At 35.6% G+C, this 19,267-nt stretch overlaps 1 protein-coding gene across 9 annotated transcripts in view; it reads left to right on the forward strand.

Annotated features, from left to right (window-relative positions):
• Positions 1 to 19,267, forward strand: part of LOC124946561 (irregular chiasm C-roughest protein) — a 235,160-nt gene that overhangs the window by 45,259 nt on the left and 170,634 nt on the right. For all 9 annotated transcript variants that reach the window (XM_047487374.1, XM_047487376.1, XM_047487378.1 and 6 more), the window contains one exon: positions 11,603 to 11,644. In XM_047487374.1, coding sequence (XP_047343330.1) covers positions 11,603 to 11,644 — 42 coding nt within the window. The remainder of the gene's footprint in view (positions 1 to 11,602; positions 11,645 to 19,267) is intronic.

Below are 19,267 nucleotides of genomic sequence, written 5' to 3' on the forward strand. Positions count from 1 at the left end.
ATAATAGATGGATGGTTATCTATGTATACATCTATATGTATGTTTCGTATGTATGTGTTCATGTGTAATGTTCGATGGCATACATTGCCTCGTAATTTCCTGCACTCGCAGGCTTCTCAAAATCAAATTGCATTCGCGACAGTAGTTGAGTTAAGCCGGCGCAGTTATCTCCGATCGTACTTCCATATGCAGTTTCGATGTTATACAGAACTGGGATGAAATATCACTAGATATCGCTATTATCGTGAGTAAGCTTCGAATATCGGCGAAAGATATTCTAAACGTTAATGAAACGTCCTTTTTCTATCCACCTTTTTTTTATCCATTTGATCCTGATTTAATTTTCATTTTAAAATCGCAAGCATTAGACCGTTCTTATCGATTTTTCACTATGCTCTTATTAAAACATTAAACTATGCTCTCGTTTTAATCCCTTAAAAATTCAACGTAATTATGAAATTTGAACGATTTTAGATATGTTGATATAAACAGACAGATAAACGTAAAAGAAAATTTACTTATGATCAGAGAAAATATTGAATTATCGTGGAAAATTAATAAAAGAGTCGAGTAAAAGAGATAAATGGATTCTTCAGTTTCTGTCCAAATAAAAAAAACTAGTAGCTACTTTCGTTTCGTGTGATTAATCGAATATTTGTTCCAAACGAGGTTCATTCAAATTTCACTATCTTGAAAATTATATCATTTATCCCTATGATCGAGGAGGGCGTTATTCTTTCTAGAAAAAGTCTCGTTAGTGAAATATTAATGGATATAGGTTATCATTTAGATCTTACTTACCTTCTTTTTTCTTTTTTTTTCTTTCTCTCTCTCTCTCTCTCTCTCTCTCCCTCTCTCTCTTATTTTCTCCGTTGAACAGGAAAAACTGCTCATATTATACGGATGTCGCGAACGTTACCGTATAATATAGAAAAACCTTTGGCTACCAAATGCAAAAGATCTTTTTTTCTTTCTTTTTTCTATTCCTACGTTTCCTTGATGAAAGAGCATATATAGTGCCAACTTTCTTTTACCTTTTTCCATTTTCAAAGACCTGGATTGACTGTGAAAAGGTAAGACTTAAAAAACTTTTCGTCAAGGCAACTTGTATTTTACGTATTAAAAGAAGCCTTGGTATCGTAATCCTTTTTAAGCCAATGCGACGAGTACTTATACTACTTTTGGCAATTAAGATCAAGAAGAGTAACGGATCATAAAGAAATGTATTATACCTTAAGTTTGAGTGCGGGTAATGAAAAAGTCGAATGACTTGGCAACTTCATAAAGATATCCGTTCTCTCTCTCTCTCTTTCTCTCTTTTTTCTTCTCTTTGAAACAAAAAATTATTTCCTCAAAAAAAAAAAAAAAAGAAAAAAAGAAAAAGCAAAGGGAATTAATTTTTCCGATCGTTCATTACTTAAATTATGCGTTTTTCCATAGAGATCTTAAGATTTTTTTTCCTTAAGATGAATGAAATATGATAACATTCCATGAGAGAATCGAACGATTGAAATGCCCTTTCATAAATCCGAACTATTGCTCGTTACCGATCGTAGAAGATCGTACATGATCGAAGGAGAGAACTGCAAAATGTTGGTGAGAGGTAGCCGGGAATTTGGAGGTTGCTTTCGAATTCCGGAGAAGGTCAAAACAGTACAAAGGGAGATAGAGAGATGGATAGATAGAAGGGAGAGAGAGAGAGAGAGAGAGAGAAAGAAAGAGAGAGAGAGAGAGAGAGAGAGAGAGAGAGCGAATTTGGATCGTACGCACGCCTACCCTTGGGAATTTATCAAAGGGGAAACGTAGGGAAAACTAACGCGGCAATATACCACCACCGAGTATACGTATACATACATAGATGTACAATGGTAGACCACAGATGTGCATGCAGTAAAATATGTGTGTTGCACACTGTTAGCCGCTAAGCTAACGTTCCAAGGTCTCCTAGGAATTAGATCCCAATGGTGGTATGCTTGAAGCAGTTTCGAACGAGTCAGCTCTGATCGTTCGACATCTCGTAAGCGTGAATTACAAGGAAAATAAATCCGTAGGAGATTCGTACAGTGTTCTTAATGGTTGGATGAGTAACAAAGAGAGAAAGAGAGAGAAAGGTTCTAGAGGCAAAACCGATCGAACACGATGCCTTAGGGAACAGAAATGCAACGAGAACGTCATCGTATTTCCAGGAATTGTTCAGAGAGAAAGAGAGAGATAGAGAGATAGAGAGAAAGAGAGAGAGAGAGAGAGAGAGAGAGAGAGAGAGAGAGAGAGAGAATATTCGTTATATGCATCAAATGCAGTCACGTGAATTGCATAATCTCGGCTTAAATTTATTTATCGTTCTTATAAAGTTTCTTTTAAAGTCTTATTAATTGTTCGCGTGCTAATAATGCATATGACCTATTCTAAAGGCTTGAACAGAGTACGATCTACGTTATTTATCGCGGTTCGATGCAAGTTAACAACGTCGCCACGCAAAGTAGGACGTTAATTAGAACGATGGATGAATACTGGTAAAAAATGACGTTGCTTTCGAGTGGATAAGAAATATATTGTCGTTTATTAAGTCGTTTATATTCCATTTTCATTGTATGGAAATAAAAAGGAACGATACGCGATAGGAGTGTATCATTCGGGAAGTTGATCGTTAATCATATTTAAATTTTACAATGAGGAATTAGCTTTAGCGACATGTCGTGATTTTGTAATTTGTACTGGTACATTTGTTAGATCTTATGATAGTATAGTCTTATGATAGATAGATTTTATGATAGATAAGATCTGATAAATGAAGATAAAATTTTGGTGACGTATAATATGTCGAAGAAACCATCAAATTTTACGTGTGTTATTTTATGAATATGCGATAAGATTAAAGATTAAAGAAAAAATAATTTTCGCGGAACAATTTTTTTTTTATATAAAAATAAAGAACGAAATGTAATTACGCTCGACGTAGCTATCTATCGTTCAACATTCGGATGTAGTAGATGTAATAGATCTTGAAAAGACTAGAGAATAAAAGAAAAAAAAAAGTAAAGAAAAGAAAGGGAAGAAGGGTGCCCCGATGAAACTCAGAGCGTTGAGAAGCTGAGAAAGTCTTGCAGGGGCGACGACTTGGTAGTGGCCACCGGCAGCAAGCAAACACATAAAGCGAATTAATGAGGCTCCGTGCGTGGAGTGGCGCACTTGTAAGCTACGCGACTTGAATAATGGATGGGCTGACAAGACACGCCCGGCGATATAGCGACGTCCTTTACCGTCGTCTCGAATCGCGGCCCACCCTTCGTGTCGTGGATCTTTCCTTCCTTCCTTCCTTCCTTCCTTCCTTCTTACTTACTTCGTTCTTTGGAAGATTCTAGTCTGTATAATATAAAAATCACTAGCTTGCACAAATCATTATGACGATAACTAAAAGATATTTTATAACTTAAATCTTTTTTTTTTTTCTTTTTCTCCTTTTTTTTTTTTTTTTTTCTCAAACACTCATGACAGTCGCATTAAAAGGGACCTTTCTTAAGTGTTCCCTTCTTCCTTTTTATCTATCATAAGCATCGTTGGTCATAACTTACAACGATAAAGGTTATCTTACACTTTCACGTTCTTCAGCTTCTTTTTTTCTTTTTTTTTTTTTTTTTTTTTCTTTTTCTTTTCTTTTCTTCCGTTTGAAGAGCGAACGTATAAAACGTGAAAGTAATGTAAGTGGCGAAAATTAGATGAAAAAATTATCTCGTTTATCTCCTTGTTCGGTGACTGGATGACGTTTGTGAGAATTTTCTAACGAAAGTCGTATAAGGAAGATTATAAACGAAGTAATCCGATTCTATTAAGCTTGTTAGAGTATACGGTTATCATTGTTTTGGCGTTTCAAATGTGTATACGTGATGTGGAGATTTTTGAATGAACCGTAGGATGCAGATGTAAAAGGTGTTTGGTTGCCGCGCCAATGGCATACGATACCTATGTGTTATCGCATTACACGCCGATTTCAAGTCTTTCACTCGACGTATTTGTAAAACTAAATAATCCGTTTGTTCCATTCTCTCTCACTTTTTCTTCTCTTTCTCTTTCTCTCTCTTTCTCTCTCTTTCTCTCTCTCCATCGCTCGTTTCTTGTTTAGAAAAAACATGGTCCGCGCTTTTTTTTTTTGGTATGACTATATAGAGCTATGAATTTAATATGAGTGATAGAGTTATGAATTCTATGTATAAACGTTAAAATGTGTATGTCTATAAAAGAATAAGTAAATATATATATATATATATATATATATATATTTATATTATATATGTATATATTTTTTCCGAATGAATATATATTTGTGATGGATATCTATAAATTTTTAATTCTATTCTATCTATTTTTATAAAAAGAATCGTCTTTTATTAAGAGTGCCCGAGAAAAGTGAGAAAAAGGTATGGAAGGATAACTTAAAGTGGGATAAACGAGGAAGCAGAGATATCGGGAATATCGAATTCCGCGAATTCACTTAATGGGCATCTCGTGTTCGGAGCTGAAGAAGAAGACCGTCAAGGACGAAAATGGTCGAACGTGGCTCAAGATGAAGTAACGGATAGTGTCTTGAAGTTATTTAATTAAAGAAAGACTGGAGTAGAGTCAGGAATGGGATATGGGAGTGAAAGAGGCCACGGGAAAAGCGAGGAACGGGGAGTTGTAGATAGGATCGTATAGGTATAGGAGAGGAGAAGAGAGAGAGAAACGGATAGACAGAAAGAGAGAGAGAGAGAGAAAGAGAGAGAGAGAGAGAATAAGAGGGAGAGAGAAAAGGAAGAGCAAAGCGAAGGTCCCGGTGAAACTATTCTGCCTGTTTCCGTTAGAAGGAGGTACTTCGAAGGGCTCCGAGGGTACGACGCGTAATGATAAATGAGATTCGAATCATTAATTAAGAGAGGGACGTCTGCTCGGGATTCACCGTGTCGTTCTCTTCGTCGTTTCGCCTTACAGTTCGCGTCTCGCTTTTACTCATGTTGATAGCTGTCACCTTGGATTTCGTTCGCGATACCCTTATCAACTTCGCTCTATTATCGCGTCCCTAGGGTGGCTAACGTTTATCGAACTTATTCGTTAGTTCGACTTGAACTTCTTTCGAGAAAAGGAATTATTTTTCGGTTCATTTCGTGAAAGATCCGTTGGTTTGTTCTCCTGAACCTGAAGGAAGAGAGAGAGAGAGAGAGAGAGAAAATAAGATAGGTAAAGAAGGGAAGAAAGAAAGAAAGAAAGAAAACAAAACAGGAAGAAAAGTTGGGCAAAAAATTTTTCGGCCGAAATGACCGTGTAATCTCGTTAACTTGGTCGCTTCTGTTCGTTCTGTATCTCCATTTTCATTTCTCTTCTTCTTTATTATGCTCGCTCGGTTCCATTTTCTACGAATGGTCGTTGAATGCTTAGCATTGGCGCGACGTTAGCGCGTTTCATGTCTCTTTCATCCTCGAAAATATACCCTTCTCTCACACATCTCCTCCACATTGTGGAGCCTCAACGCATCACGGGAATTTGAATGAATTTTCCTATTTTCGGCGAACCGTATAAACACCTAGGTACGTACAGAGTGTACGGTAATCTCTGAAACACGAGTGCACGCTCATGTTGGTCTGTATGGAACCTGTGCTCGATATTGGCAGGAGTCATAGTATTTTGTTCTTTTTCGAAGTGCGATGTCGCCAATCCCCGGGTGTCCTGTGTTGTCCTCGGCATAAATTCGAAAATGGTGTGTAACTTTGTTCTCTCGCGAGAGGACATCGATATTTTCTTTTTCATTCTTTTTTTCTCTTTCCCCATATTTTTTGTTCTTCTCCGCTCTTTTTTTATTTTTTTTTTAGTTTTTTTTTATTTTTTTTTTTTTTATTTTTCTCTAAATTTCTTTCTTTTCAATGAGCAGCACAAATGACGTTGTAACGAACCGTGAAAGCGTTCACTATAAAGAGACCTGTCTCATTTTTATTACTTCCTTTTTTTTTTTTTTTTTTTTTTTTTTATTATATCGAAGCTCAAAGCGAACGTGTTCATACTCGTTAATAATTGTAACGAACATTATATTGTTTCCCTTGTTCGCCTATCTACGTATGTACATACGTATGTATGTACATAACCAAACGTTCGTGGATATTAATGTCGCCTTCGCTCGCGAAGTGCATTTTAATTTGATGCAGCACGCGATCCTGTTACGGTGCCGTAACGCAACGCCTATAATCGGCAGGAACGGCCGACGATTCTGTAGCGTTAATTATGGTGAAATATGCGAAATCCATTATTAACGCTAGTGAATTTTGGTCATATTCCCCACACGTTCCTGTCCTTAGTCGCTATTTATTGTCGTTAAAAATATAACTATCGCTTTATGATCGACGTAATACGTAAATATTTAATTTTCATGGACGAACGATATTATAATGATTTCGTGATATTAATTCGAACGGTTCGGCTTGTATCTCTAAAATATGCATTTTCATGTTTCTATCTTAAAATTTCATTGTCAATGATCGAGGTCGATATGTGTATGCGGCTAAAGGGAAAGCTTATTAAGTGTTGCCTATATGTTAACGTTATGTCGTGAAAACGAAGGTTGGAAAATACGTTTTCAATGTTTGTAATCGTATGGGTGTTTCCACATTAGGCGAATATAAACGATTTAACATGGATTTACTTTATCCAATGTTATATTAGTTCCTTTTCGGTCTACTACGCTTTTCAATTTCGTTTTCTTTAATTACTTATTACTTTTTTTTTAATACATATACGTATTATTATATAAACGTTTGTGTGTGTGTACGTGCGTCTGTGTGCGCGTATACATATTTATATGTCGATGCTCATATGCGTACTTTTTGTCCTTGTCATTTGCGTTGTAAATCGTGAGTTCAGTTTTTTCAAGTCGATCTCTTCGCGTCATAGACAACATCACGCTCCTGGCCATTCGTTTCGTTTTTTGATAAATGCCGGAGTAAAACACAAACAGAGAAAAATAGATACATATGCATACATATATACATATATATACATATATATACATATATATATATATATATATATATATATATATATATTGGAATAGAAAGAGGATTACACGTAACGCAACCGTTATTATTTAAATTACAAAGTGGAACACAGAAAAAGGCTACTATAAAAATGGCATGACTGCTCGTTGAATCGTTTTTGTTTAAAATATCTATGTTTAAAAAAAAAGTGAGAGAGAGAGAGAGAGAGAGAGAGAGAGAGACGTCTTCCGTTGTTGTAGCAGATTGCTTGTTCGTTTTTACCACGGTTTACATTTCATCCGAGCAATGCGCTATATTTGAGCGACGTTCTCATAAGTGACGCCGTTGTTGAGTCATGCAACTAATAAATATTTTTCGTTGCAGTATGATAAATATAGTAGTACGGTTGACGTCTAATGGACACCGGAAATGAAATTCTCGACGTTTCTTCTACTCGTATGCACTTTCGTGGACACCGACGATAAGTCTTTCGTTGGAAAATATCTTTGAAAGATGATTTTCTTTTTTTGGATCAACGATATTCCACTCTTTTCAACGATAACACTCTTTCTATATTTTATTTACGTATATTGTGGTATCAAACAATGCAATTTATTCGAACATCCTTATAAAATTTATTGATTGGTCTGGTAAACAAATTTTACGCTTGACCTATCGAATATGTAGATTTGCTCTAGAAATAAAAAGTTTTATATTCATTGAATATTTTTCTCTAAATGTTTAACTATTAGATCGAAAAAATTATTTGATAATTAATTTTATTTATATCTACTTAGATTGTCAATTCGTAATGTAGTTAATCTAATAATTTTATTAGAATATTTTTGCTCGTATGTTGTCGTACGTATTTATAATAAATTGTCTATAAAGAATACATTAATTATCCGTAAAAAAAATATATATCATATCATTTCGATAATATCGATATTCTTAAGTGAAAAAGAGAGAGAAAATTTTATTCTTTAAGTTTTCTCAAATGTTTGTCACTTTTGATTTCGAGAATATCGGCCTGTTGAAACTCCAACTGAGCGTTTAAATTTCATAATTTTATATATTAAGGTCACTGTGTTCACACACCATGATGCACCTGTTTTAAAGGAATTATTCAGGTCAATGAATTAATACGAGACATGTTTAATTTTTACATGGGAATATCTTTGAGATTAAAAATCATAAAGACTTTGAAAAGAACCTATTTTAAAGACTAGACTTTTCTTTATCTTATCAATGTGTTATAAATAAAATCATTATAAATCATTTGTAATAAATAATTTCTACACAAAATTTTCGAAAAATTTTATTTTTCATATATCTTTTGTTACGTCTTCTTTATTATCACAGATATTTTCAATATAAATGTAAATATTGCATATATATATATATATAATATGCAAAATAATATATGAGATGTGAAAAAAAGATAGAATACCACCAATGTATGCCATTGCTTTTCATTCAGTATATTCGCGTATATCTTTTTTTCAAAAGTTCTCTTTGAAAAGTGGTAGAAAAGAAAAAGGAAGGATTTCAATCAAACGTTCACTCATTGAAAATCACGTCAAACGTGTATGCAATTTGAAGGATACTCTCGATGCTTATTATGTTTCCGTAATTCGGCACGTCACTTCGATCGGTGAACATTCACCCGCGTAAAATTTTAACGAGCCACCTGCACGGTCCACGATTGTCACCGTTCGTTTGTCGTAGAAGGGCCTCTCGAATTTGCGTATTATAACGCGCGTGAGCAATTTTCAATTTACCTTCTTTCGTGTACAGCACGCACTCACCATTATCTATGTAACCCGTAATCGTAATAAACGAGCGGAGTACCTTTGCGATACTCATTAACATTCTGCTTTCCATAAATCATGCGATAGCTATTACCGTTACGATCTGTAGTTAATTATATCCATCGCGTCGCAATTACTCGACGTTGGCGTTGTAACTGCGAGCATTGGGCGCTGCTCCATTTTCGCATTGAGCGCACAATGGTAACGCACAACCAAAAGGGGTATGTGTCACTCCGACTCGGTATTTCACAGTTGCTGCCGGCGCGCAGTTACCGGTTCATTCTTTTTTTATTTTTCTTTTTTTTCCTTTTTCTCCCTTTTTTGTTTTGGTTTTTTTGCTTTCCACCTCTCTCGTATTTCCCTCGATAAATATCGACAAAATAAAAAATGACGGCCTCGAGCGTATCGCGGCGTAAGATCGATTTCGATTTTTTCCTCGAATCCCACGCTCATCGGCGTCCAATTTTCCGACGAGTCGGTAACGTTCCTATGGCGAGATCGTTATTGTTTTATCGTCAAAGTCATTCCAATAAATAATTTTCAACGATCGACATTTCGTACGTGAAAACGATTGCCTCGAAATATCGACCTATGAAATTTCTTGTCTTTATGATGCCTATACGCTGAACTTCTCAAGGATCTTATTATCGAGACGATCGAATAAACAAATAAATATCTTCGATACGTTTGCCGAACACTTCTCTCTCTCTCTCTCTCTCTCTCTCTCTCTCTCTATATATATATATATATATATATATATATATATATATATACGTTTTACTATTAAGAAACTCCGTCTTGTGCCGGTGAATTGAACTCTATCGAGAGCAACCAACGCTTGTCGAGGGGTCGTTCGTCGCAGGTTAAAGGTGAGTTTAAGTTAGGTTCGTAAGAGTATCTCTTATCGGTTTCTCCGAGTAGGGAGTCTACTCACGTCGCTCTTATCTTTCTCATTCCCAGTTTCCCAAGAATCAGACTTATAACTTCCTTTAACATAGACATGGCATAGATATAATAGATAGGTACACGTGCAAGCGTAATACCATATTATTATACAAGCATAATGAAGCTGGTAACAGATATACTTACATATGTGAATTGTTGTTATCGATTTTGTCGTTTTTGTTGCAACCCCTTCGGTTGTCTCCATTCTCGAGGGTTCTCCCCCTTTTCTTTTTCTATTTCATTGCATTTTGGATCGATAATGTTCTACCGTTATATTTCTTTGTGAAATGTATTGTCGTCTATGTATAGAAATATACAGATTAAGTATATTCTGTTGAAGTATAAAATCTGTCGAAACGATAAACACACGTTAATCTGAAAATTCGAACGAGTAACACGAGTAAGCTTCGTCGGAAAACGAGAAAGATCGCGTTCGTTAAACAAATTGGCTTGGTGGACGTAATTTCCTTGGTGAGTACCACTGAGTACTCGTCGAAACGACTAGGAGTACTACTTTCTGTGAAACTTCGAAAAAGTCAGGCAACTGCAACGAAAGTTTTTCAAAGTTGACGTAGCGTTTGAATCGATATAAAGGAAGAACGATGGAGATTGAAATAGCCTCGTTTCGTATCTTTATTTCGATTCTTTCTTTTTCTTTTTCTTCTTCTTCTCTCTTTATTCAACTCGTGTCTTCTCGTTGCTTCGTGCTTGGAGAGTCACGTCCGATGTTCTATATAATTCCTTTCGGTCAACGAACGATCACGAAATCAACGCGTGACTTTTCGAAAGAAAAAGGACATTGTGGTCTTTTTGGTTAAAGTTCGAAACGGGGTAGTTACATTAGCGCCACAAGGATCAGGACAAAGAAGTGAAAGAGAAAAAAAAGAGGAAGATGAAAAAAGAAAAGATTAGGAAGATTAAAAAAAAAAAAAAAAAAAAAAGAAAAAGATAGAATTCGCCTGACTCGATGTGGGATCGTAAATAGGTTATAATCGTCGTTAAAGTATTATTAAAACGAAATGAGATCTTGCTCGAGAAGTATATTCTAGAACGTCTTTACACCGTAAATTATTCTTTTTTCTGCATTTTTAATCTCCCTTAAATTTATTTCACTTGTTCTCTTACGTACCTCTTTTGCGTCGTCATAACAACCATAACAAGCTAATTATTTCACCAAATTTTCCCTCTTTTCTCTTCCCTTTTCCCTCTCGTAATTCATCTTTCTTCGTTTGTATGCTGTTTCTCATTGATTTCGATTTAATAAATGCACTCTTTACTCGACTAACACATAATTTTTGATATTGATGTTTTCTTTTTTTCTTCCTTTTTTTTTCCATTTTGTAAAAATACATTGAGATTGATATTTTCTTGGTGTTCATGCTTTTCAAAGTACTTTCCATGTTATTTGTCGAGAAAATTAGTGGTGGTTGATGGTAAATTATAGTTGCCGTTGGATTTCTCGGTTAATTCACAAACATTTTGTAAGATTAATTTTGTCTCCGTGAGATAGCAGGAAAAGGGGTAGAATCGCAAGACGTACGAAACCTTTTGGGCACGGAAACTCGGTAACTCGCCCGTAGAATTCGAAAGTTTTGATTGCACTTCTGCTTCCTACGACGAAATTGATTTAGAAGTTTCGTTGGACGCGAAGCATCGTGGATGTTGTGGAATATCGTTGAGATGCGTCGACGAAGACGAAGACGAAGACGAAGACGAAGACAACGACAACAACAACGAAGAAAAAGATAATGGCGATGATCACTACGCTTGTTTTTTTGAACAGATAATTTTTTCATTCATATATAATACTCGTACCTTCGACGTTAATAAATTTTGTTGTTTTTGTTTCAGGCCTTAGACAACGTGCGGGCACCACGGATTCTCCGAGAACCGGTAAGAATATAAAGAAATGAAAATTCTCCATTAAAGTCTCGTTTTGCATGCTCCGTGAAAATATTTGAAGAGGAAAACATCTCTCAAATGGGCTTGAAAATATTTACGAGTTTTTCTTTCTTCCATCGCATATATTTGCCTTCATTAAAGTTTTATTATTGTTCATTGGGTATTCATACAAATATATCTGCCAACCAATGCTACGATAGATAATTAACAAAACGAAACCAACATATAATAAACTTGAACGGATAAAGATTCATAATGCTTAGTGCTTTTGATCATATTGCTATGTGTATGTATATGTATGTATATATATATATATATATATATATATATATATATATATATATATATATATATATATATATATGTATATACTCTCATAAATATCAGTCACAAGGTAGCTGGAACGCTGTTTAATTATTTATATGCTCGCATAACTGAGGTCGCATTGGATACAGAAACCTTCTATTGACACGAAACCATCGTAATTGCATTCGATGTTGATGATGCGAATAATATCCTCGATTGGATATCCAGCGTGCTTCAACAAATCATTAGTATAATTGGCATAGGCCTGCGTGTATAAACTGTTGTGTAGTCGAAACAGCGCTTTTCGTCGATTAACGAGACCATTTTATAAAGCCTAGTTGGACGGGCAACGGGCAAACGAGTCCAGCGTCGTTAATTTATCTGGAAATACGGCAAAACGAAGATGTTAAAGCACAATTATGCGACTAATAAATTGTCGGCTCATTCGAGCTAGCAATGAACGAGAATTGGAGAGAGGAAAGGGAGCTTTTAGTTGGTCCGCGGGCTGGCTCGTGAACGCTCTAGCCGTTCGCACGATTCGATGCATCAACGAACGGGAGCAAAACGCGCGCCGGCAGTTGGCAGTTGACGAATATCTAAATTTCCGCGATGCACGCTCGACCGTAATGTGGGCTGTGGCCTTTTAAGCCATTCATGCATCACAATTTGATGCCATGCAGTAAAAACACTCCCCCTTCGAGTCTCCCCCTTCCTCTGTTCACTTCCATCCCCACTACTCTTCCTCTATTTCGTCCATCAGCGTTCGCCCTGTGGCCGTACGGCAGGCCGCGCCACACTACCGCACACCGAAATACGTTCCACGCGTTTGAGAGAGGCTTTCGCGAGATTTCGATATCTCTCACAAAATTGTATTGTACATATCTACGTATGCGTATGCGCGTGTGCGAATAAAAGCCGATTGTTTTAGTGCACCTAAGTGTACCTACCAAATCTTTTTCCCGTACGTGTAAAACGGTACGTTAACGTATCTACGTATGTATGTTAACGTATACGATGGTGTTTCTCTTTGTGCGCGTTAGGCCGTATCAAGCGATAAAACGTATATGCGTTCCTGCAATTCACCGGCCAACAAACGGCGAAAGCTTTTATTCGAACCAAGAACGACAGTTGTATTTTAAAAGTGCTCGTGTTATAGTAATACGTAAAGCAGAAATCATCGTATGCTCTTTAAAATCGGGATGACATTTTTCTTTATTTTTATACCGAACGGCGTGTCACAGAATTATAAATAGAATCAAGAATGAATACGAATTTATAGATATTTGTGACAATAAGATCCGACGGGTTAATTGATTTATGATCGTTTAAGGAAACGAATGATCATTTTTAAATCGTATTATTTATTTATGTAAAATGAGTAAGAAAATTTTCACATCGTGGATTAATCACGTTATCGTAACGATTTATCGTTCGAAAAAGTACTCAGGTTACCACACACTGGAAAAACGTAAGCGAATTTTGGCACGCGCCAACGGCTACCGAACGTTTCACTTCAGCCGGGAAACTCTTTGCAAATATTTGCACTAGCTCCGCGTGGACTATCGGAAAAGTTGGCGCGAAAGTTCTCTTTAACATCGCTTTGAATTTGAAACGAGCTTTGCAATAGTGACCGAAAGGAAAAATTTTGTTGTTTCGTCGATCTGATCTTTTATCGACGTTATTCCTTTCACGAATCTTTTCAAAGAATTTGTACATTTTTAAAGTACTGATTCTTTTGTTTATATAATCTCTCTCTCTCTCTCTCTCTCTCTCTCTCTCTCTCTCTCTCTTTTCTTTGTTGTCATAGCTTGACAACAAAGTTATTTGACTCTGTTTACTTTCGTGTTTATCGTAGGCTAACAATTAGTTAACTGCTTATTTTAACTTTAACTTCTTAAAATGCCTTTCAGTTTGAACGAATCTTTCAACGCGCACACCGAACGTCAGTATATTTCAAACAAACTTCCTATTTTCCGGGGAACGTCGATCTTTAATTATAAATTTCAAGTGATACTTCAAAGTCACGTACTCCATCTCGAGAGATTAAGTCAACCAGTTCGATTTTCGAGTCTTCAAAAAGCATGGAATACTACTACTACTACTACTACTATTACTACTACTACTACTACGATCGACTTTCGGGGTTCCATGTAAGCGTTGTACTTTCGCAAAACTCTCTTCTCGTTCTCTATTATTTCTACGATATACGCGCGTAACCGAGTGTGATCATTACTCGTGCGCTCTTTAAAGAATAATATTGACGGTAGAGTCTGGTTTCCTAGTACGCCACATCATAGCTACGTATCTCAAAACGTGTTATTGCCATCCATAGCGACTTGTATAATACTCTATGACTAGTAGAGAAAGCGTGTTGGCGACAGCCTTTATAAGAACTTACTCATACGAAACATTTCGCAGTATTTCTTTTCCCTCTGTTATATTTCGTAATTTATATTATTTTTCATTGCCGAGAGAAAAGGATAAGAAATTGAACGGCGAGATTTGACGAGGGCCACCAAAAATTTATATCCCCGTATGTATGTATATTCAAGTATTATTGTTAATAAAAGATGATGTAAAATCGTAGATAGAGGAAAATCCGTGTCGATGTAACCACAAGAGAACAAAGACGTTTATATATGTACACACATATATATATATATATATATATATATATATATATATATATATATATATATATACTATCGATAACGACTGTGAATAAAAGCAAATTCTTATACGTACAGAATATAATAGCGAGAGAGAGAAAAAGGGAGAGAGAGAGAGAGAGAGAGAGGGAGGCAGAGATTGCACATGTCGTAATAAAGAGAATGAAATAGAAAGAGAAACATAACTCAATGAAATACGTATGTTATCCCATGTTTCTATTCATATCATGATTTTTTTTTCTTCTGCTATTTGTTATTATTCGAGTTGTATTATTTTGACGTACTTTTTTTTTTATTTTCATTTTATTCATTTTTTTCTTTTCTTTTTATTGATGCATCGATATTAAAGAAAAAAAAAAAAAAAAAAAAAAAAAGAAAAAAAAGAAAAACAAAAAAAAAATAAAATAAAAATACCCGTGGAAAATAGTTCCTTTATCATAAAATCAAAGATAAGATTAGAGTATTATGTTATAGATGAATCAAATGTTAGTTTTTCTTTTTTTTTTTTTATTTCACTTTGATTCATTTTTGATAGATTTATACTTTCATCGATTTATGATAAAAGATAGATAACATATTTCCTCGGGGAATGGGTCACCACGAAATATTTGATGAGAATTGGTACCTCTTCCATCTAAGTCGTTTTCATTTTCATCAAAGGGATTTTCAAACGTCTTACGAAGAATATACTTTATATAGGAATAAAGTGTGTATAATATACATTTTGACGATGTTAAATGACCTCGGGATATGGATGAACGTACACACGTACTATGTTAATTATCACCGAGAAAATTCTTTCATATTTACGATGCCAGTGTTATGTTTATCAATAGATACGAGAAAACGAATGAAAACGAATGAAAACATTGATAAATATGAAATATTAAAGCTATGTTGTTATATTATATGTTATTATATTCGAGAGATTTAGATTGATGATTTGAATTAAATATTTATATCTTTGTTAAGTAAACAGATGGAAAATATAAATTGATATAAATAAATATTAAATAAATAAATAATACGAAGAATATATAAAATATACAATGTACGTACATAGCTTGGTCATTCGGAAAAATAATAATAGAAAAGGAAAAACAAACAATAGAATCAAATTCATGGAAAGCTTTGTGTTAGTTATGTTACGAAATTTGAACACGATGTAGTTCACCAATGAGAATCCGACTAACGTGAATGGTCGACCGCACGTACAGAGAACTCGATGCAGAACGACCGAAGTACGAGTATTTATTGTTGGACTCGATTCGACGATCGATGCGTGTGGAACGTCGTCGAAAGCTTCGACTTCCTCCTCTAGGTCAACCAATCCCTCGTGCCCAAAGGAAAATTATGTTATCGTACGTGTTTCTCTTCGATAGATATATGTTGATACATAACGGCTTCAGATATTCACGAGCCTTGTTCTTTGGATTTTCTTGAAAAACACGTAAAATCTGTTAGATCGGTACTCTGTGCAAATGTGAATAGATTTATGAGGTCGAAAGTAATGAAAACATAGATACATGAATATACATATATATATATATATATATATATATATATATATATATATATATATATATATATATGTTGTTGCTAATTCACAATTCATAACGTATTAACAATACATATGTATGTATCATACGAACTTATAAAAGTTTAAATTATATCTCATTTGAGCGAGTGGGCTTTGTAGGGGCATTTCATTTTTCGACGAGTCACGAGTTTTCAGTGAAAACGCGCGGACAAGCAGTCCGTTGGGAATCACCGGTATAGAAAACAGAGAAATGAAAATGGAAATTGCAGAAATACCGCGAATACGATACACGTACAGGGTCGGAGATCTTAAATATCTGAATCTGTCGTTCATATCTAATTCTGTTTAGTGTACTGACCGAAATACGAGAGTGCCGTGATGCATCGCAACATCGCGGAAAGTTTAAATTATCTTGTCCGCCGGGGGAGGAGATCTCCTTGGGGAAACGACTCGGATTGGTCGAGTCTGATTAGTTCGGCGGTCCTGCACTCATTTTATCCTCTCTTCTGTAGATGTTCCTCTACAGTTTGGTAACTACCGTGTAGTCGTTCAAGAAGGAAACGACTCTAAGGTGTTGCAATGACTTTCCTTTTGAACGAACTATCCGACGGAACTGTGGAAACTACATAGGAAAACTCTTTCCTTCTTCCTCTTCTCTACTATTATTTCCATTCTCTTTCTAACTCACTAATTCTTTTCGTCTTTGAACAATTCTTCCTATTTCCTCTCCTAGTATGAGAAATTCTCGTCATCTTTTTCTATTATGGACATGGCTCCACCTAACTCGTTTCCAACGTCGCATTGCTTTTCGTCTATCGGTTAATCCTATCTCCCTCGTGACTTAGTTCCTGGCAATTTTGTGCCACCCGCCAATTCTCTTAATGAGAGGCCAGGAGCTGAAGGAGCACATGGCTATTTTACCCGTAGCTCCTCTGAGATGGTGTGCTTAGCTTAATCGATTTATGTGTATTCCTTACCTAGAGGACACACGACGATCGTTATGAAGGTATGCAATCTCGGAGGTAAATAGTCTGCGTTAACCCAACTAACATTCAAGATGTCAAGAAATCTGTTTGGTTATTTTAAAGAGAGAAAGAGAAGAAGATAATGAGATATTTTTCCTGAGAAAATTGTCCGTGTCGTCGAATGCTATGATAATTTTGTTAAAACTAATAACAAGACTGATTTCTCGTGTAATAATAAATCGAAAATAGAAAAATAATTTCTTTAATTGGTTTCTTCTTTTTTTTTTTTTTATTTTCTTTTTCCTTTCTTTCTTTCTTTCTTTCTTTTTTTTTTTTTATGAGAGATCATACCTTAACAGTGTTACCATTGTAATTGTCATCCATTGTATTTGTATGAATGAAACGTTGACTGACTCATCTAGAGATTTTTAATCTAATTTCGTTGAAAAGCTCGAGCATACGAGAGAACCTGATTTAACAAATCTGCCGGGCGTATATACTCGTTATCTTATTAATTAGGTATACGCTTTTCTGGAAGGTACTCTACAAAATATTAAAACTTTTGACGTAACTCTTATAATCTTTATCTTTTAAGCTTGCGATAAGTTTCTAAATGAGTTTTAGATGATAAATATTCTAACGTCTAAAGGATAATAATGTTTAGAAAAGTTTAGATATTCGATAAATCGCAATTCGTAGCATGTTCCGGAGAGAGATGAATGAGAAACATTCAAATGCAGGCCATTGTGTAACTGGAAAACAAAGATCAAAGAGAGGATATAATTTTCGTTTTTTTTCTTCTTCTTCTTTCCCCTTTCTTTTCTCTTTTTTTTTTTTTTCCTTTTTTTTTTATTAAATCTCTATGGCAAAAAAATTCGATGGTTAAATTCTCCGAATAGCTTTCATGAACGTATGTATGTACAATACTGTTCGATTTCACTCTATCTGATAGTTACTACATTTATCGAAGGTTGCCGTAACTACTCGGCGATTAAACTGTTCCGCGTTATTTTATTTTTTGTTTCTTTTCCGTTTTCAAAGAATATAAAGATATCGGATAGAATACTACTTTTGTGCCAACTCTCGTTACCTTATCGAATTTTTAAATCCATGGAAACGACATTTTTCAAGATAAATCGTATAATATCCGAACATAACATAAATCCGATCGTCTAGGAAAGCTGGAATTTTCTCGCTAAAAGCGTAATAAAGGATTCAAAGGTATTTCATAAACGAACGCAAACTCATATTCCGTTAATTGGATACAATTTCGCTTTGGTACCAGCATCGTCTCGAGGAATCGTTTGCTTGGTAAGGTCGATTATACACGTTCGCGTAGCTTTCGTCAAGGATGAAAGTTTTGCGATTTAAGATGGGTACGCACGTGTGCTCGTAAAGACGAAGAAAAGGAGAACAAAGACGAAGGAGAAATGTATGAACGGAATCGTTTTGAGTCAAAAACGTGCACGGGTGAGATGCAAAGGAAGGCGAAATGTATTTGTCTGTGTATGTGTATATATCCATACGACAACGCAAAATCGAGGAAAGTTTGGTGGAAAAGGGAAACGCGATCCTAATTCGCATCCGTAGAAAATGAACGTTCGATCTTAATTCGTGTAGATGCGGGTACCTTTACTATCTCGCGAGACGACACACGATATTTAGCGAGAAACTCTGCTAATTTGATTTGAACGTTATAATGTACGTATGAACGTGTGAGAGTTCCCAAGGTTCCTCGACTCGAAGTCGAGTTTAGCGTGTATCGTTCGACGGATGAGAGGGTCTAGAGACGAAAGATGAACGTGGCAGCGGTGGAAAAGGTTGGTAGGGAGATACATAGAATCTTGGATCTCATTGTATGCGGATTATTGTGCGAACGTTAGAATTTCATTCGAGTAGCGTTCTATTGAAGTTTTGAAAAGTGAAGTGGAACGGTATTCTTCGTAATTTGATTTGTACGCGACAAAATGCATTTTTCCGCGTCAACACAGACACGTTGGTACACGGTCGATATAGTGCATATCTCGAAACCGCGTCGTGAAACCGCGTGTAGTCGGACGGAACTCGATTAACAAAGTGGCATGTCATCGCCGTCTTTCTTCATCCCTCTCCCAATCTTCTATTATATACATAT

This window comes from Vespa velutina, chromosome 2 (assembly GCF_912470025.1).
Source record: "Vespa velutina chromosome 2, iVesVel2.1, whole genome shotgun sequence".
Lineage (NCBI taxonomy): Eukaryota > Metazoa > Arthropoda > Insecta > Hymenoptera > Vespidae > Vespa > Vespa velutina.